The sequence below is a fragment of the Penicillium mononematosum genome (genome assembly GCF_028829835.1).
Source record: "Penicillium mononematosum strain IBT 11891 chromosome Unknown utg000005l:1.0-9366267.0:1.0-9372171.0, whole genome shotgun sequence".
Lineage (NCBI taxonomy): Eukaryota > Fungi > Ascomycota > Eurotiomycetes > Eurotiales > Aspergillaceae > Penicillium > Penicillium mononematosum.
The window spans coordinates 4,618,164-4,635,456 of NW_026643275.1; the positions used below are offsets into that span (position 1 = coordinate 4,618,164).

Here is a 17,293-nt window from a genome sequence, read left to right on the forward strand (position 1 = left end):
TTGTCTGTGCCAAGAGAGAAGAAGAATGGGAAGGCCAATACAACACTGAATCACTTGCCTAACACAATATGAACCAGACTTTTTGTCTTTTTCCTTTTATTGTTCTCTTGTAAATCGGCCCAAAAAGAATGGATTCGAAGATCGTTGTCGCTAGCATGAGTCATTATGAGTATCCGCAGACTAGCCTCAGTGATCCTCAAAGCCAATAATCATGAGTCATTATCACTCTTCAAATATCATTCATGATTCAAAGTTATTCTCCGGTAAGAGAGAATAGACACCCTTATCTATTCCTAGGCCACTATATTAAGAACGTAGTAGATAATTATGTCCTCTCTTCATCGAAAGACTAAGCAAATGGCCATTTCCAACATCCTACATATCCTTGCCAGTCGAATCAAAAAGAAACATGTCATCGATATATGCACCTGCGTGGGATGAGGTAAATCAAGTCCAACCACAGAATAATAACAAATGCTGACCTTAACAAGTTTGTCCAAGAAATTGGACCACTGCTCATGACAGGCTCCACGGTCGAGGACTTGTATAAAGATTCCGAGGTCAACATACAAAAGATCATATCTAAATACGAAATCCTGCCACCGGATGATTCTGTCAAAACCAAAGACATCAAACTTAAAAATGCCTGGGTCCGAGTCTTCACACCCCCATCATCAACGGGAAGCGAACTAGTCGGCCTGTTCATGCATGGCGGTGGATGGATTATGGGAAGCGTCGACCACGAAGATGCTGCATGCCGACATATCACCAAGAGCACCGGCATGAAAGTCGTCAGTATTGGATACAGACTCGCACCGAAATTCAAATTCCCCCACGGTCTCAACGACTGTGTCGAGGCAACCTTGTGGACACTCGAGCACTTTTCGCTTTCATCTGTTGTGCTCATGGGAGGCTCGGCAGGTGCCAACCTTGCTTTTGGTGTCGCATTGAGACTCGTCGATGCCGGGGTTGGAGATAAAGTCAGAGGTATCGTGGCTTTGGTTCCTTGTACTGTGCACCCGGATGCAGTACCGGAAGACAAGAAGGAGCACTTTACTGCTCACCAGGAAAACGCTTACCACACTGTTAACACATCGGCTGCGATGAAATGTTTCCTGGATTCCTATGCTCCGCCGCCTGCTGATAAATATTTCTCAGTTCTGCTGCACCCGCGCTTGAAGGATCTGAAGAAGGTGTATATTGTGGAATGTGGGACGGATACACTGAGGGATGATGCTCGACTGTTAAAAGGAGCCCTGGAGGAGGCTGGTGTACCCATTATGTACGATGATTATCCCGGGTATCCCCATTATTTCTGGTCATATCCATCTCCGGCTCTGGTGAAGGCTTCGGAGGAGTTTCACGCGAACATGTTCCGTGCGATCAAATGGATCAATATGGAGTGAAAGTACTGTGGATAGTAGGCATACTAGCCACATTACATGAGAGGAAGGAGCGGACCTCAGGCTGCAAGGCCAACACATGTCATTAGAAGCCACCGGTTACTTCGATAATATATATGTGCTACCTCCTCAAAATATTAAGCTGAGCATTCTTTACGAATAACTAGCCGAAGTCTAACTCTGTTCGGCCGAAGAACGCCCCCAGAAAGTAAGCGGCAACCCCCGGCATGTGAAAGTACTTAGCCTCTTGCACTTCACATCCTGCAATTACTAGCCCCCTGAACTGTTAGTTCACCATGTCGTGCCCGAATTGTTTCAGCGGTCATATCCACCAAGGCACTCCCCGTGGGGAAGTCACCTTCTCTCCATGGCCTACAGGCCTACGCGACCAAACCTCTCAACGATGTACCCCACCGGGGCATTATCATCATAGTGCCCGACGCCTTCGGCTGGGAGTTCGTGAACAATCGAATTCTGGCTGACAACTACGCCGAAAAGGGGAAGTACCTGGTTTATCTACCTGACTTCATGGACGGTATGTTCTAGTGTCCCTCAAGACCCCCAAGGATGACTCGCTAAGCGTAATATTAGGGCACGCGGCCCCAGTCAGTATGATGTCTGCGACAAAAGAGTTGTTGAAGACGACCGGACTAACCACCTGGCTTATGAAACCGTAAGTCGATAAAACAACAAACCGGGTCGCGCCTGTATAAAACGGCCACTAATTCAAGCTATAGATACCATCTGGCCTCAATGCTGACAAGAATGCTGCCCTTCATGTACTACAATACGTTCGGGGTATCATGGCCGATCGTCAGGGACTTTTTCAAGTCCGTGTGCGAGAACGAAGGTGCCGAGCTTCCTATCTACGGAGCTGGTTTCTGCTGGGGTGGAAAACATATCGTCAATCTAGCCGCCGGAGCGGACATGGCCTCCAATGGAAATCCGCTACTTAATGCTGGGTTTACGGGCCACCCGAGCCTTCTCGAGATTCCTAACGAGATCGAGAAAATCAAAATCCCTGTAAGCTTCGCGCTTGGGAATAAAGATATAGTTCTGAAAGCTCCACAGATTGAGCGGATCAAGCAAGTGTTCGCTGGCGAGTCCGGTGCTGGAAAAGGAGAAGTCGTGGTTTATGAGGGCGCCGGTCATGGCTTTTGTGTCCGGGCTGATTTTGTTCTGGAAGATGCGAGTAGACAGGCTGATGAAGCGGAGAACCAGGCACTGGCCTGGTTCAGAAAGTATTAGCAGAGACAAATTGAAGTTTTATATTTAGTTCGAATGAGACAAAGGATGAATCGAATACACGGCAAGTTTATAGCGGGCCAGAGCATTGACACAGCCACTTCAACACCGCCATACTGTGGCGGTGCGGATCACCTAAATTGCCAAAAACAACGAAAACAAAAATATCTCCCTTCAATCAGTGAACTGGTCCAAGTTCCAAGTGGAGAATATGTAGCACTCTAGGCTGCAGGAATCTCACCGCAGTCCATGCAGCCTAGTCTCTTTTTTTCTGCCGATAGTTTCTTAAGTTCCCCATCTATACTGTTCTTTTTGCTTGATCATTTGCATTTGCATTCATATATGCCTCATATTTCAAACACTCCAGAATCTTTGATTCCTCGCTCAGATTCTCGAAATCCAGCAACAACATGTAGAGGCATAACCGCACAAGGCCGGCCCTGCCGCCGCTCTTTGGCATCTCCAAATCCATCGCCTGCTTCTACCCCTAGAAAGAAGGATCCTCGCCAAGAAGCTATAGATGTGGCATCTTTGTACTGCTGGCAGCACAAAGATCAAGATCCTTCGGCCAATCCACATATGACTGTCATCACTCCGTCCAAGACGAGGACAAGTATCGATACATTAATGGATCGACTGGGTGTGCTCGACATAAACGATGATCCAGTCTCCCAAAAGCCAAAACCTCCCCGCAAACGGCGGACAAATCAAAGTAGGCCCAGTGAAAAGCGTCGGCCGAAGAAAAAGTCCATATTCTGCTGCTTCCAGATCATGGAAGACAGCGGCGAGGATGACAGGCCGGCCCCAGTTCAACGGCCTAAACCCCCTCGCCCTACACCTTCTCCAAATCCGAACCAAAAGATCAATCTGCCTTCTTCAGCCGGAAGACCACAGCATGCGCAAGTGCCGCACACTCCTCAAACATCCCGGCCAACTTTGTCAGGCACAGGGAAGCATTCTACCTCTCAAACACAGGCCTTATTGTCGTGGATTCCATCCACACTTTCCCCGCAGACAACATCCATCCTTATGACAGAACTGGCCAAACCAATCTCCAGCGCCGACGACGAAGGCTATATCTATATGTTCTGGGTGACGCCCCCAACAGCTACGACAAACCGGAGCGCCGAATCCGCAATACCTCGAGACATAGCATCTTCTCTACTACCCAACACCCAAAAAGTAGCAACAACCTCCGCCCACCCACCCAGCCACGCAGCGTCAGCGAAGCAATTCGCGCAGCACAAGATCTCAATGCGCTCACTTCCAACCCAACATCAACCAAACCCGGAACGCTCAGGCTGAAAATCGGACGCACGAGCAATGTGCACCGTCGCCTCGCTGAATGGAGTAAACAGTGCTCATACGACTTGACTTTGATCCGTTATTATCCTTATACACCATCGTCATCCGCGTCTTCCCCTGCTAGAGTACCACCATCCCACAACCGGAGTCGGGCCCCTTCTGCATCCTCAGTACCTGGAAGGAAAGTCCCGCATATGCATCGTGTTGAAAGGCTTATTCATCTTGAACTGGCGGCTCAGCGTGTGCAAGACCTAGGACAATGTCCTGAGTGTGGGAAGGAGCATCGGGAATGGTTTGAGGTTGAGGCGGAAAAGGAGTCGCTGAGAAGGGTGGATGAGTGTATTCGACGATGGGTCTCTTGGGCCGAGTCGATGCCTTGACACTGTAGCCTGTTTTTCACCTCGTACATTCTGTTTGGGTGCATATGTACCGGATAATGCCTGGCACATACTGTCGCCATTTGAAGCTTTTTAGGATACCTGAGAGCTACTTAATCTATTTAGTGCCCTGATTTTCTTCGGCCATTCCCAGTAGTGACGCTTTGAGGCATCTCTTAACATGGCTTCCGCATCTCCCACCCATCCCAATCGATCTGAATCTGTCGAAAAGTCCATGCGCCAAAAAACAAGGTCGTCGCAAATCAAGCCTAATGAAAAAAGCGTCTGAATACAGCAAGATGGTGCGACGCTGATGTCTGTGTGGGCATACACCTTCGGGAAACCGGCCAAGTATTTATCTTATAAGCGGATGCTTCGGGGCTTGCCCAGGACATCTCTAACCTGGGTGAAATAATTTTTGGCTGTAGACTTGGGGGGTGCCTGGATATTAGGAAAAAAATTAGGAAAAAATGCGCTGATTTGGAATGGAGACTATTGCCTACCCAATAATATTTCAATAAACCTACTTCTTCAAGTCATTTAAAAAGAAAATGAAGTATTCCAAATAACCGTTGGTTGCTTGTTATTGTTCATCAACACCATGTCTCTTCAACCGGTGTCTTTGCACTTAGCCCGCGTTTTAATTTGCATTCTAAATATTGATTACCCATACCAGACTTTGCATCAAGTATTGACTTGGTATATATGCTTTTCTAGAACTGGAAAAAAAAATAGGTGGGCAATACATGTAATTACTACTTTTGTCTTGTTTCATAGTCTAATGCCACCCAGGGGCCAGGGACAATGGGTTGTCAGCCGATCATTCCCCCGGCCCAGGTCCGTTATGGGGAAGCCGTTGACCGGGGTCAAATGTAACGCTTTCTAGGCTTCCATTTTCCGGGGCACCTGGCTAAATTTTGGACGCATCCAGGCTAAGAATCTGGCTGCTAGTCTACCCGATAGGGCTGTCTTGGAGTCAGGATCGGCGTATGAGCTTATACAATAGTACTGCTTTTGCCGATCAGCGTTTGTTTACTTTCAGTACTTATTTCAAAATGCTTCTGATGCATTTGTCGTAGCCCACTCGCACCATGGCCAACGGGGACGTCTTGCTTGTACGAGTAATTCGCTCGACGATACCCTGTTGGTCCCCTTTTCGTTGATCATATCCTTTGTTTCCTCTTTCCCTCTAGCCCGCATCCATCGTTCTAGATGCGACCAGTGTGGCCTTTTCTTGTCATTTGCGTCATTTCCCAACGGGGTTTGGCCCCAGCTACTCGAGAGGAGTTGCTGGACCCCGCTTTGGGGGCGCGGCGTAATGGGACTCGGGTAGCGGGCCGATCCATGCTATGGGGGCTGCTGCGCCCAATATGTGCATGTCTAGTCTCGGGGGGGGTAGCACCCGGGTTTCCGTATGCACTATGTAGTATGCTGAATTGGGCAGCGGGGGAGGCTGCTGCGAAGGCGTACCGATCCTCGGTGGAGGCATAATATTCGCCTGTAGGTCTACGGAAGCCACCGCCCTTATTGGTTCTTAGCTCGTGTAGTTTGCCTTACGGATCCTAATGTCAATTTCATGTTCACAGGCCGTAGACTCCTCGAGAACAGTCATCTTATCTGCTCCGTGACAAAAGCTGAACTCATATGTGACAACCCATCCCTTTATATTTTTTGGGCTTATATGAAAAATGGCTTGATATGGGAGACCGATATCAGTCGAAGCCTTAGCAAGCAGGGAGAACCTTGTATGCAATACCTTTTATCCAAAGAATTGAGATGTCATGGTAATGAGACGTCGCTACGCCGGGTGTACCCGTGAGCGTGTCGCTCCGTCTCTCCTTACATGCATTATGCACCCTACCTCACATGTAGGTATTCTCATACTCTCTGCTCTGCATAATGCACCCCACCTCACATGTAGCTATTCTCATACTCTCTGCCGTGGTGGCCGTGTTGTCCAAAAGTAGAAGAATGTCTCCGGCCATGTCTTTATATAAGTCGCGGAAGGACGCTCCCATGAACTTGGATATCGACAAAATCGTTTCCTCCAAACACCATCAAACTCCTTAACATGAAGACCACTCAGTTCGCAGTCCTCCTCACCGGTGTCCTTGCCACCGTTGCCATGGCCAACCCCGTTGCAGGCCCTGAGCCGAACCGGTTCGAGGTGGCTCCCCGCGCCAAGTACACCGTTAAGTGCGATGGGGGTTTGAGCCCCGACGCTCGTTGCACCAACGGGAAGAAGAAAGATGGCTGCCGATGTGACAGCAAGGGAACTTACCTTTGTGACCCTTCAAGTCTCTCGAAGTCTCTCGAAGAAGGGCGGCCAGTGTGCCAAGTGTGGCTGCCATGCGTCGTAGTGAGTATTGTTTCTGTGTTACCCAGTGCCTCGACGGCTTGAGATGAAACCCCCTAACATGGTCTCCTTAGAAAATGCGGCATCATGTAACTCTGCCACCGGATGGAAGTGAAATGGGGAACGGGTGTCTATCCTCGCAAGTGGAAATGGGGAATGGGGTGTCTATCCTTACTTGCAAGTGGCTACTAGTTCGACAAACACAATCAGACAGTCTTTACAATACACCAGATTGGCCATCGTAAAATAATACATCGAGTCCTACGTATAATTCAGAATGTGATCTTCGTAACATACGCCAACGGATGATACTCCTACATGTACCATTCATGGAATACAGATACAGTGTGAAATCAGTATGAGAAGCAATGTATGTATTCGGGTTCGGGAAGAGGAGAAAGAGAGAGAGAGAGAGAGAGAGAGAGAGAGAGAGAGAGAGAGTCTACTACTCGGTTTCTATCTACAGGTTATGCCTGGGCCATCCAACCATAGCGAACAAAGAGCCTCCACGTAGGAGCGATCACCTATGTCAAGGACGTGAGTGGCTATGAGTGACTATAATGCTGCCTACCAGCCGGCTTTTCCGCTACCCCTGTCCTAAAATGCTACCCCTTCCCGGCTTGGATGATGGCATAATCAGGGTTCCCCCCCTCTCGCATATAAAAGCATCCTTTGTCGCACATTTCACACTTTCCATCCACATCTCAGACTTTCCATCCACATCTTCACAACATACGACAAAACCCATCAAAAGAGTATACTATCATACTAAACCTACATTGAAACTCAATACTCAAAACATTTTATTCCAATTCTTCTCTATTATGTCGTCGACTCATCCCTTGGAGTTCCACGCCCCTGGGTGGCATGATGAGGAACGAACACCAGTTGTGGATGGCAAGTATTGCGATCGCGCTACCGGCGAGATCAGGCTTGCATCCGACGGCGATCATCAGGAGTATATGGGCCCACCCGCGGTCGATATTATCGTTCGGAGTCAGCATATTGACACCGCCAAGTGCATCTACCGTGCATCACGGTCATTTCCCATGGAGACTCTCCTGTGTCATATCATGAAGGTGGTTGGGGATAGAAAATTGGAGCTGGATTCAGTCATTGCGACAACATATGCGATTCGGGTCACCCTAGCACACGAACTGACGCCCGACCAGTTCAGTGAGATTGCACTCAATATGGCGAACGGGGTCTGGGACCAGATTGATTGAGGCATTGGTCCAGAAATACAATCCTGCTCTTGTATTGGGAACTTGCTGTTCCCGACCTAAATTCGAGATATCGGACTATGTATCTGAATTCAAGTCGCTTCCCTTTACGTATACAAACTGCATCCCTCAAGACCATACCTCCTTACCATGATCGCCCACCAAAGTCGTATAAGCTCACGTTGTATTTCAGGCTTTTATATATGCTGCTCTGGTTGTACCCGCTAGGAAAGGTCCGGTTAGGTGCATGTATAAACGTCTCTATACGCATTCTATATATCAGACCCGACTTGTGAGTTGTTTGGGAAAGGGGCCTATATTGGAAGTCACATATAATCATGAACAATTCAACCGATGAGCGGGCCATTTTCTTGACCCTAAATGGGGGATCGGAATCGGGTACTCTCAAAGAGGAGCAATTTGGACCGAAAACTGTCCGGGTGTGTCTTGCGGAGAGTTGTCCGTCCATGTGCTTATGCCCAAATGGCGCGTGTAGCGTATTTAGGTTGCGACCTTGATGACGACCTAACCATCTGTGACATTGATACTCTCATTCAAGAGCATTGGCAAAATTCATGATCCGCGACTACCCTTGACGAGGACGGTAATGCTGCCTGGTTAAGCCCTGTCAAATCCACCCCATCGCTCTGGGAGTGGTTTGCTCTCGCAAGCCAGCCATGAGGGCCGTTTGAGGGTCAGTGGGACGACAGACTCGGTTAGTTAACCTTGGGATGTCAATGGATGCTAGCTGCCGAAATACTCGATCTGGCTGAATGCACAGATGTTGATATCAGAACGAGAAGTAGAGTGTTTGCCAAATAAGTCCTCTATGTCGTCGTGCAAACACAGATAGACCGTAATTATAGACATGGGTATTTTGACCTATTTACCTATTTACCTATTTTGGTATGCTATACCTTCCGCTTTACCAGCCCACGGAAGAAGTCGAAGCTGTTACTATCACTCTGCAACTGCCACACACGTCCCGTCGGACGGTCATTCCACCCCAACTCCTCGGCCAGCAAAAGACCAAAATCACGGGTGATACCCTGAATGCGAGCGCGAGCACCGCCCTCCTCCTCCAGCGTGACAATCTGGTGCATGTGCAGCCAGTCTTCATAATACATCGCCTCGAAGCCACGATCAAAGCCTGCACGCAAGAAACGGGTATACAAGGCTTCAAAGGTAGTCAGAATGCGAGCCAGGAGCCTCTCGAGCGTGACGGGTGAAGCGGCAGCAGCGCCCGGGGATGCGTAGCGTTCGGCAAGAGTGGTCAACGCGGTTGTCGGAGAGGCGTTGGTGGCATTGACGCCGATGCCCACGACGGAGATGTACTCGTTTGACATGAAATGGGAGTTGATAAGAATGCCGCAGATCTTTGTGTACCGTTTTTGTTCGGGGTCATCCGGATCTAGTGCATCTGTAGACATTTGTCATTAGTAAACCATCGATAGTAATATAAGCAACTGGCACGTACAAATATCGTTCGGCCATTTTAGTTTGACGGGGATCTTCTCGTAGCCTTTGGCGTAGTTCTTGATTCCCCTGACTACCGCCATGGCTGATAGGTACTGAAGGAACACAACCGGTGCCGACTGAATCTTGTCCATTGGGTGTCGCACCACAGTTGAAAACATCAGAGAACCTGCTGGTGAGACCCAGACGTTGGATCCGCGCCCGCGTCCAGCAATCTGGGCTGTAGCGGTAGCAGTAAACCCTTGCGGCAACTGACGAAGCAGCTTCGTGTTCCTGCTGTTCGTTAGAGGTGACCAATCCCAGACTTATCGACCGAAATGCTTACTTTTCAAGGATTGTGTTCGTGCTAGTCACTACCTCTCCATATAAAAGATTGGAGCCAAATGTCGTGGCCTCTCCCTTGGACTCGGATTGGTATTGGCGGAGGTGGGAATAGAACGCATGGTGGTTGAAGTATGGAGTTAGTTTCGAAGATGGTATATCATCGTGGAACACAAGTCGCTTAACAATTGCCTGGTAATCAATTATACCTTCGCTAGACTCTGAGGATCCTGCCGGGAGTGATTCTTCCAGTTCGCCAAGATTCCATGTTCCAGGGCGTTCAATCCGGAACGTATCGTGGTCGTCCTTGAGAAACGCCGGTCTGACCCTCTTGGGTGAATGCAGCTCCAAGTCCCGACAGGATATCCATAGGACCATCAGCATCGATTCCAGACATGTGCAAGGACGACAATGAAGGCACTGTTGTCGTGTCCTGCGTGACCTCAAGTCCGAGTTTGGACAAACAAGCCTTCAAGAAGTCCGTCCGTTCCTTGTCATCGGCAGCGAGAGCCGCCACCATGTCCGCATATTCAGGCCCGCCCGCCTTCGGGTCCAGATTAACAGCCGCAAATCTAGTCCACAAGTCAGTGACCCAATCCTGTCAATTGAAATCCAAAACATACTCAGGATGAGGTCCGGTCAAGACTGCTGCTCCACTACCGACTTTGCAGTAGACGACAGCAGCCGAACCCTCCCCTCCGTCGACATTCAGCTTTTCAGTGTAGCTCGCAAGAACCTCCACGCCTTTATCTGCGAGCGACAGTGCATCAACGAAGACACCACCGCCATTGTAGTACGACCGGAAGTCGGCTGGCACGGCGTCAACGCCCAAAGCTTCCTTGGCCACTTCGAGTGCAGCAGCGCGTGCCCCTGCCTCGCTGTGGTAAACGAAACCCGGGAATGCCCCGCCCCGACAGATGCCCGGGTAGAACGCCAATTCGCGATCCCCCACTACCTCCATTGTCTTATCACCGACCTCGAATTCACACCTCTTGCATCCGTAGTAGCCACCAGCACATAGACCGAGGTACCGTCCGCCATTGCGGACAAACTGCGCGATGCGCCGGTTCCCCGCACCATTGAGTGTGCGGCAGTATCCCATATCCGCGCCGCCTGGCATGACCAGCATGGCACACGTGGTCATCCAAGGCTCTTTAAGGATCATGTCACTTGTCACAGGGATAACGGCATAGTGGTGGGCGAGCAGCCGGCGGAGGGTGTAGAGGCAGTGACGGACTGAGTCAACAGTGGTTCCATTTCCTATCGAGAAGTCGTCGGTCAGCAAACGGCTGAGCTGTCAGGCTGAATAGGATGAGCGAACCGGAGTAAACTAAGACATTGAGCCTTTTGCCACTGAAATTGGCGTTGTTGCCCGTTGGCGTTGCCATTGTTGTCTCGTTGCAAAGGGAAATCCGCGCGATAAGAGATAGTTCTCCATCTTCCGCCGAGGCCAACCGCCCTTCTCCAACTTCCTAGGTTTCCTTGTTACCCTACCTCAGCCATGTCGAACAACGTGGAGAAGACAACTGTTGTCCCGGATGATGATGAGCCGGATGATTGGTGAGGGCTTTTACGGTTTTCTGGTCTGCGTGGTGCTAACTATGACAGGGACAAGCGGATCTTCAGCACAGGCTGCCATAGTAAGTTATACTCAATTCGAGTCACAAAAGCCATACTAATACTGTATCAGCTGAGCAGGATAAGATGAATGACTGTTACTACGCAAAGAGGGACTGGCGCGAATGCAAGAAAGAGGTGAGCTATAATATTCACCAGTCTGAACCTATATCATCCCCTTTGAAGCCATTGGAGGGTCATTTCTACAATAATCATCATACCAGTTCTTCGAAGTCCGACGAATGGAAGAAATAGCACACAACTTCAATTATCCGGTTCATACTGACTCTGATCAACACAGATGGAAGCTTTCCGCGAGTGCTGGAAGCGCCAGGGCAACGACCAGCGAACACAGACCAAAGACGCATAATGTACTCTACTCATTTATAATACCATGTTAAAATAGTCTCTCCAATCAATCCCACTCAATATCTACCCGATTATTCCAATATCGACAGAACGAAGCTATCAAATCCATATCACGTGATCGTTCATATTCGCCTCGTTGCCAGACCTCCCTCCTCCTTCCATTATCAACACAAGCCACGATGTCTGCTCCTCTCCGTATCCGGTCCTTATGGACAATTGAGACCCTCCAAAATGCGACCCAGCTTTCGCGCTCCTCAAGAGCGCGCAATCTAACAGTCAGCAAGTTCTCCAGCCCCATGACCAGAAGAGCAATCAGCCACACCACCAAAAACCAGAACAATCAATCCGCAGTCAAGCCCACACCAGCAAGCTCCACCTCAAAGCCCTCCCCCCTCAGTCGCAACACCTATACCAACAGGCGTCCCCGCATCCCGCGTCCCGGGCCCAACCCCCAACCGCGCAACAACCGAAAACATCTCCAAAACAGGTCTATCAGACAAACCCCTCGAGCTCGAGAGCCCAGCCGAAGAGAGGATCGACTGGACGCGGTCCTTCCACGGCCTATCCGCTGAACCGTTCCCCAAAGAAGCAGCCGATATTCTCCTGGCGGAGACGGATCCAGACGAGGTCGAGATCAAGCCCGATGGCATCCTCTACCTACCGGAGATCAAATACCGAAGGATTCTCAACCGCGCGTTTGGTCCTGGTGGATGGGGTCTCGTGCCGCGGAGTGAGAGTATCGTTACGCCTAAGACGGTGACGAGGGAGTATGCTCTTGTTTGCAATGGACGGTAAGCCCATTTCCCCTATCTTTTTTTATGCAATTTTGTCTACCAGTCTTGAATCATATTTAGCCTATCGTGTATTGCGAAACTACAACAAGAACCCTGAGCTAACACTCTTCCCACTCCAGCCTCGTCTCCGTCGCCCGCGGCGAACAGGACTACTTCTCCCCGGACGGCATCCCCACCGCTACAGAAGGCTGTCGGTCGAACGCGCTCGTGCGCTGCTGCAAGGATCTAGGCATTGCGAGCGAGCTTTGGGACCCGCGCTGGATCCGAAAGTACAAGGCCAAGTACACGCGCGAGGTGTTTGTTGAGCATGTGGTTACTAAGAGGAAGACTAAGATCTGGACACGGAAGGATGACCCCGTTGGATATCCTTGGAAGGAGAGTGGAAGTAAATAGGGGTAGGAGGGTTAGATGGAGTTGCTAGCTGGGCTTTGGCTTTTACCTAGACTCAGTCAGACTTGTATTATATCAATTTGTATTGGATAGGTGTTAAATTTTGGGAATATTATCTGTTTCTCTGCTCGACATTTTCATTGGAGTGTTTCGAGGGTTTATGCTAAGCATACATCACCCATCAGATGGTCTCAAGGTTGTTGTCTAACACCATTCTTTTCTGTTCCCAAGGCACCATGTAGTCTATTGTCTCTGATGTTAGATCGAAAGGCATCATTAGATACCGTAGCATAGTCAGGTAGTACAAGCTGCAATAAAAGAGTCCTGTGAAGATAGAAAAAGAAGTAGATTTGATTTTATTACCCCAAATATCAGGAATAGCATAGCTTCATATCCGCACACCACAGAGGAAAATTTTTAAGACGGCTCAAAAACGCAGAGAACAGTATCTATCGACATATCACACATAATATGAACACCCCAAGGAAAAGGAAGAAAAGCAGGTAGCCAGGAATGGGTAATCAAGGAGGACCAGGGGTACAACAAAAAAAGAGAAAACGATCAAGCATCATGCTGCCCATAAGGAGACTTATCCTTCTTCCTGAGCGGAGCAGTGTTGTACGGCGCAGCCTGCTGTGGGGGCGTCGGCTGGGGCGGGGGGTACATAGTCGGCGGCGAGACGGGGTCATACCGGTCAGAGAGCTGGTAGTTGCTAGCCGCCGTCACGGCGGAGATGTTCGGGTTCGAAACCTGGCGTGAATCACGTCCCGGCGTGTTCTCAGCGCTGTGGCTGCCGACTGGGACCTGGCTGTACCCCGTTTCGTGGGAGTAGTAGCCATTGAAAGGGTTGGGGTCGGGGGGAGCCCACCATCTGGATGGTGCTCTGGTCTTGGTCATGGCTTGAGTGAGGACGGGGCTCGTAGCGGGCGCTGCCGCGGGAGCCTGGCTTGGGGGTCTCGAGGATTGGGACTTGGCTTGAGGATGGGGTCATGCCTGCGGGGACCGGGGAGAGAGGGGGGTTTCTGAGGGCGGGGTGCACATCCTGCTCGTGGTAGGAGACGCGATCACCGACCTTGCGGTGGCCGGTTGACAGGCCGCGCTTGATGCTTTCGTTTCCGTTATGCACGTTTAGCTGGTTGCCTTGGTTGGAGGCGTTGGTAGCAGTGCGGTGGAGGGCGTTCTCGTCCCTATCGTAGTCGTCGCGGCCGGTATCGACAGTTGGGGAGCGAGCGTTGAGCAATTCGACGATGGCCGCTTCGCGCTCAGCGTTGGTCTGGGTGGAGCCGCGGTGCGTGATTGTTCCTGAGCGACCCTGTTCGTATCCTGTCGACTGGGCTGTGTTCTCGTAGTTGAGGATACCTCCGGCAGCAGCGGCAACGCCTGGGTCGGGCTTGGAATCGGCCCCGCCGCCCTGAGTCGATTTGCGGCGACCTGCGCCTGCACCGGCACCCGCACCCGCATCATCACCCTTGTCATCGCCATCTGCGGCATCGGCACCCTCTTCCGCGGGAGGTTCAACACCTGGACCGCGGACCTGGATCTTGCGGACGGCTAGGACCAAAGCACACAGGAACTTGGATCGCCGGGCAGCGCGAATAGTCTCATTCGACCAGTTAGACTTGTGACGGATATCAACACGCAGCTGGAGCTTGTCCATATCACCAACACCGTCGAGCTCGATGTCAATATCCGGCTGGAAGTCACGGCAGTTATCCTTATCGCGAACGAAGTTCTCCATCTCTTCGCGCAGCAATTGAACCTCTGCGAAGCTAGTGTCAAAGGCTACGGGGATGACAAGCTGTTCATGCATAGCATTGGCGCGAGTGAAGTTGTCAACCCAGAGACTGTTCAGAATATTGTTAGGTATCTGCGTGATGCGGGAATCGGTAACACTGCGGAAGACAGTGAAAAGAAGCGAGATACGCTCAACGACGAAAGGCTTGTCGCTGACCTCGACACGGTCGCCAATATCGAAGGGATGCTTGACGAAGAGGAAAATGCAGGAACCGAGGACTTCTTGGGCGGTAACGGAGAAGACGAAACTGAGTGACAGCAGCGAGGTGGCACCAGCTGCAATGACGGTACCGAATCCACTGGTGACGAAAGAAATGAAGACAAGCACAGCAACCAGTGCAGCGACACACATGAGAAGATTGTCCAACACACGGATAGCCTGGTCGACATCGTGCATGCTGTGGTTCAGAGCCTTTCTCATGCGTCCAAACTCGGTGATGGTCAGGACCATCTCGTCCAGACTGATATCTCCGTTGCCATCCCTGTCAAGAGCCATGAAGCACTCCTCGGCCTCGGCCTCATGTTCAGCACCCAGGACCTCGACGATGTCATCCATGTACAGAGACTCACGGCCCTCAACCACAAACGACATCCAGATACGGCGGGCCAGCGCAGCCGCATGGCGCTTGCGCTCAAGGGCATCGATAACCATGGTGTGTGTTGCAGTCGGGTTAAATACTTGTTTACCAGTAAGCTCCGACGCCACATGCCCAAAAGCGGCAGTGACCTTGTCGCCAACACGGCCGACATTCTTGCCGACCTGACGGATCATGCGGAGGGGCATAGCGGATGACCGTTTGCCGCCACTGGTGCCGGCCTGAGCGAGGATGGAATCGAAAATGAGCGAGTCCTCCTCTTTGAATTCAGGGCAGTACACGGGGAACATATTGCGCGAAGCCTCGAAGAGGATGGTGACCAAGCGCACATTGCGCTTGGAGAGCTGGATCTTGGCATCGAACTGCTTGCGGTGGTAGCTGATGGAGATGAGCTGCACAAGAGCTTTCTCGACCAGATAAATGAGGCTGCAGATGAGCAGCGCAAACAAAATATTCTTAACACTCTTCTCCCACGCCTTGGGAGCCGTGTCGCCAGATCCCTTCTTACCAGGATTCAACGTCATAATCGGCAGGAAGGTCACAAGGGAGATAACAACCCAGATGACAAGCGCAATGGGGGTCTCGAGGGCGCGCAGAATAAGCGCATACTTGCGGGTACCGGAGCTGACGATGCCGCACAAGAACTGGAAGACATAAGGAATGTAACGGGCGAAGATCTTGGACGCCCACAGACTGACCCAGACGATCTCGATCCAAGTAAAGAACCAGTAAAGATGAACACCACCAATTTTGGCGTACCGTGCAACCGTAGCGCCCACAATGATGGGAATCGCGATCAAAATCGCAATGGGAATAACATAAATCAGGTAACGAGTGATGAGGGAGTAATTCAGGACAGCTTGGTAGACGCGGCCCATACGGTTGATAGTGCCATCCTCGGGCGACTCAGCAGGCTTTCCGGACAATTCATTAATATCGGTATCCGCGCGACGCCTGCCGCCAGGGCCACGACGATGGGGGCCAACGATAGGTTCTTTCTCCGTGGCCTCCTGGGGGCTGGTATTGGTGTTCCATTTACGGGCACCCGTTTGACCACGGGAAGTCGTCTCGGTCAGAGGGATATCAATGGTCACGTCGTTGGGATTCAACATCCCATTGCCATGGTCTGGCATGTCGTGCAGCTGCTCGAATCGATGAGCCGTCAGTCGTTTGGTGGAAAGACTCGAGCGTCCCATTGCAAGGAGCTCGAAGGGCAGACAGGGCCTTTATTGTGTCAATGCAGATCCGCCCCTAAACCAGTAGTTTCAATTGCGGAGGGCCTTCGTGTCTATTGTGGAGACGCGAAAAAAACAGTCCCGTTATAGCACACCAACGGTTGGTAGCTTGCCGTTTTTCGCCTCCCCTCGCCGGGTAAACCAGAAACTTCCGCGGCGAACTTTTTTTGCTTCGCGATCGCCGCCAGGCTATGGGTGGTTATGATTGCCAAACCAGTGTGCGTGGACTTTGGTAGTCGATCGTCCAATTGTCAATGGTCAAGCAGTAGGTGGAGATGTAGATCGGCGAATTGGGTGTGTTACTAGTGAGAGATCGACCCAAAGCCGTAAATGTACATATGTACAGCAAAAGAATGACTAAAATCAAGAGAGTGTCAATTGCAAGAGAGGTGGAAGAAAGAAAGGAAGCAAAATACTTGAAGAAAACGCGAGGCCATGGACACATCCAACGGGCATGCCGTGTTTCAGCAGGACCCGTTGGGGGGGGAACAAGGCAAAAATGTGAGACCGCCCTCTTCCCCCCTGTGGAATCCTTCCAACCTCATCATTCGCTGTTTATCTCTTAGTCTGTGCCTTTATATTACTGATCGACTCTAGATTGCTCCGTGCTGGAGACCCTCTCCTTCTCCGTTTCGCCTTACGCTCCATTTCATATATTAATCCACGTGATCCTCGAAAAGGATCGAGAACGCGAATTCCGACAAGCAGGTCCACTACCACCCCACATCTTGACATGTCTGATGGTCCAATGAGCAGCTCAAATCATCGGGTGGCTTGAGATCGAAAACAGTC

General features: G+C 50.7%; 10 protein-coding genes across 10 annotated transcripts; 8 read left to right on the forward strand and 2 right to left on the reverse strand.

The window, feature by feature from the left end:
* Nucleotides 1–518: 518 nt before the first annotated feature.
* Nucleotides 519–1,406, forward strand: N7519_009902 (alpha/beta hydrolase; the record flags this gene model as incomplete). The annotated part of the gene is made up of 1 exon (XM_057296675.1): nucleotides 519–1,406. One exon carries the CDS (start codon nucleotides 519–521, stop codon nucleotides 1,404–1,406), a length of 888 nt encoding a protein of 295 aa, XP_057144557.1.
* A 762-nt stretch (nucleotides 1,407–2,168) lies between these two features.
* On the forward strand, nucleotides 2,169–2,651 carry N7519_009903 (dienelactone hydrolase family protein; the record flags this gene model as incomplete). Its single annotated transcript, XM_057296676.1, has 1 exon — nucleotides 2,169–2,651. The coding sequence occupies one exon, from the start codon at nucleotides 2,169–2,171 to the stop codon at nucleotides 2,649–2,651; it is 483 nt and encodes a 160-aa protein (XP_057144558.1).
* A 576-nt stretch (nucleotides 2,652–3,227) lies between these two features.
* On the forward strand, nucleotides 3,228–3,953 carry N7519_009904 (uncharacterized protein; the record flags this gene model as incomplete). Its single annotated transcript, XM_057296677.1, has 1 exon — nucleotides 3,228–3,953. The coding sequence occupies one exon, from the start codon at nucleotides 3,228–3,230 to the stop codon at nucleotides 3,951–3,953; it is 726 nt and encodes a 241-aa protein (XP_057144559.1).
* A 558-nt stretch (nucleotides 3,954–4,511) lies between these two features.
* N7519_009905 (uncharacterized protein) lies at nucleotides 4,512–4,745 on the forward strand (the record flags this gene model as incomplete). Its single annotated transcript, XM_057296678.1, is given in 2 exon segments — nucleotides 4,512–4,613; nucleotides 4,626–4,745. The coding sequence occupies 2 exon segments, from the start codon at nucleotides 4,512–4,514 to the stop codon at nucleotides 4,743–4,745; spliced, it is 222 nt and encodes a 73-aa protein (XP_057144560.1).
* A 1,656-nt stretch (nucleotides 4,746–6,401) lies between these two features.
* On the forward strand, nucleotides 6,402–6,731 carry N7519_009906 (uncharacterized protein; the record flags this gene model as incomplete). Its single annotated transcript, XM_057296679.1, has 1 exon — nucleotides 6,402–6,731. One exon carries the CDS (start codon nucleotides 6,402–6,404, stop codon nucleotides 6,729–6,731), a length of 330 nt encoding a protein of 109 aa, XP_057144561.1.
* Nucleotides 6,732–7,510: 779 nt separating this feature from the next.
* N7519_009907 (uncharacterized protein) lies at nucleotides 7,511–7,912 on the forward strand (the record flags this gene model as incomplete). The annotated part of the gene is made up of 1 exon (XM_057296680.1): nucleotides 7,511–7,912. One exon carries the CDS (start codon nucleotides 7,511–7,513, stop codon nucleotides 7,910–7,912), a length of 402 nt encoding a protein of 133 aa, XP_057144562.1.
* A 908-nt stretch (nucleotides 7,913–8,820) lies between these two features.
* On the reverse strand, nucleotides 8,821–11,209 carry N7519_009908 (biotin--[acetyl-CoA-carboxylase] ligase BPL1; the record flags this gene model as incomplete). The annotated part of the gene is given in 7 exon segments (XM_057296681.1): nucleotides 8,821–9,329; nucleotides 9,387–9,658; nucleotides 9,711–10,012; nucleotides 10,023–10,278; nucleotides 10,330–10,966; nucleotides 11,028–11,178; nucleotides 11,201–11,209. The coding sequence occupies 7 exon segments, from the start codon at nucleotides 11,207–11,209 to the stop codon at nucleotides 8,821–8,823; spliced, it is 2,136 nt and encodes a 711-aa protein (XP_057144563.1).
* Nucleotides 11,208–11,693, forward strand: N7519_009909 (uncharacterized protein; the record flags this gene model as incomplete). Its single annotated transcript, XM_057296682.1, has 4 exons — nucleotides 11,208–11,266; nucleotides 11,315–11,346; nucleotides 11,397–11,461; nucleotides 11,625–11,693. 4 exons carry the CDS (start codon nucleotides 11,208–11,210, stop codon nucleotides 11,691–11,693), a joined length of 225 nt encoding a protein of 74 aa, XP_057144564.1.
* Nucleotides 11,694–11,871: 178 nt separating this feature from the next.
* Nucleotides 11,872–12,879, forward strand: N7519_009910 (putative mitochondrial genome maintenance protein Mgm101; the record flags this gene model as incomplete). The annotated part of the gene is made up of 3 exons (XM_057296683.1): nucleotides 11,872–12,088; nucleotides 12,111–12,483; nucleotides 12,606–12,879. 3 exons carry the CDS (start codon nucleotides 11,872–11,874, stop codon nucleotides 12,877–12,879), a joined length of 864 nt encoding a protein of 287 aa, XP_057144565.1.
* Nucleotides 12,880–13,437: 558 nt separating this feature from the next.
* N7519_009911 (serine/threonine protein kinase) lies at nucleotides 13,438–16,462 on the reverse strand (the record flags this gene model as incomplete). Its single annotated transcript, XM_057296684.1, has 2 exons — nucleotides 13,438–13,680; nucleotides 13,745–16,462. The coding sequence occupies 2 exons, from the start codon at nucleotides 16,460–16,462 to the stop codon at nucleotides 13,438–13,440; spliced, it is 2,961 nt and encodes a 986-aa protein (XP_057144566.1).
* Nucleotides 16,463–17,293: the final 831 nt, after the last annotated feature.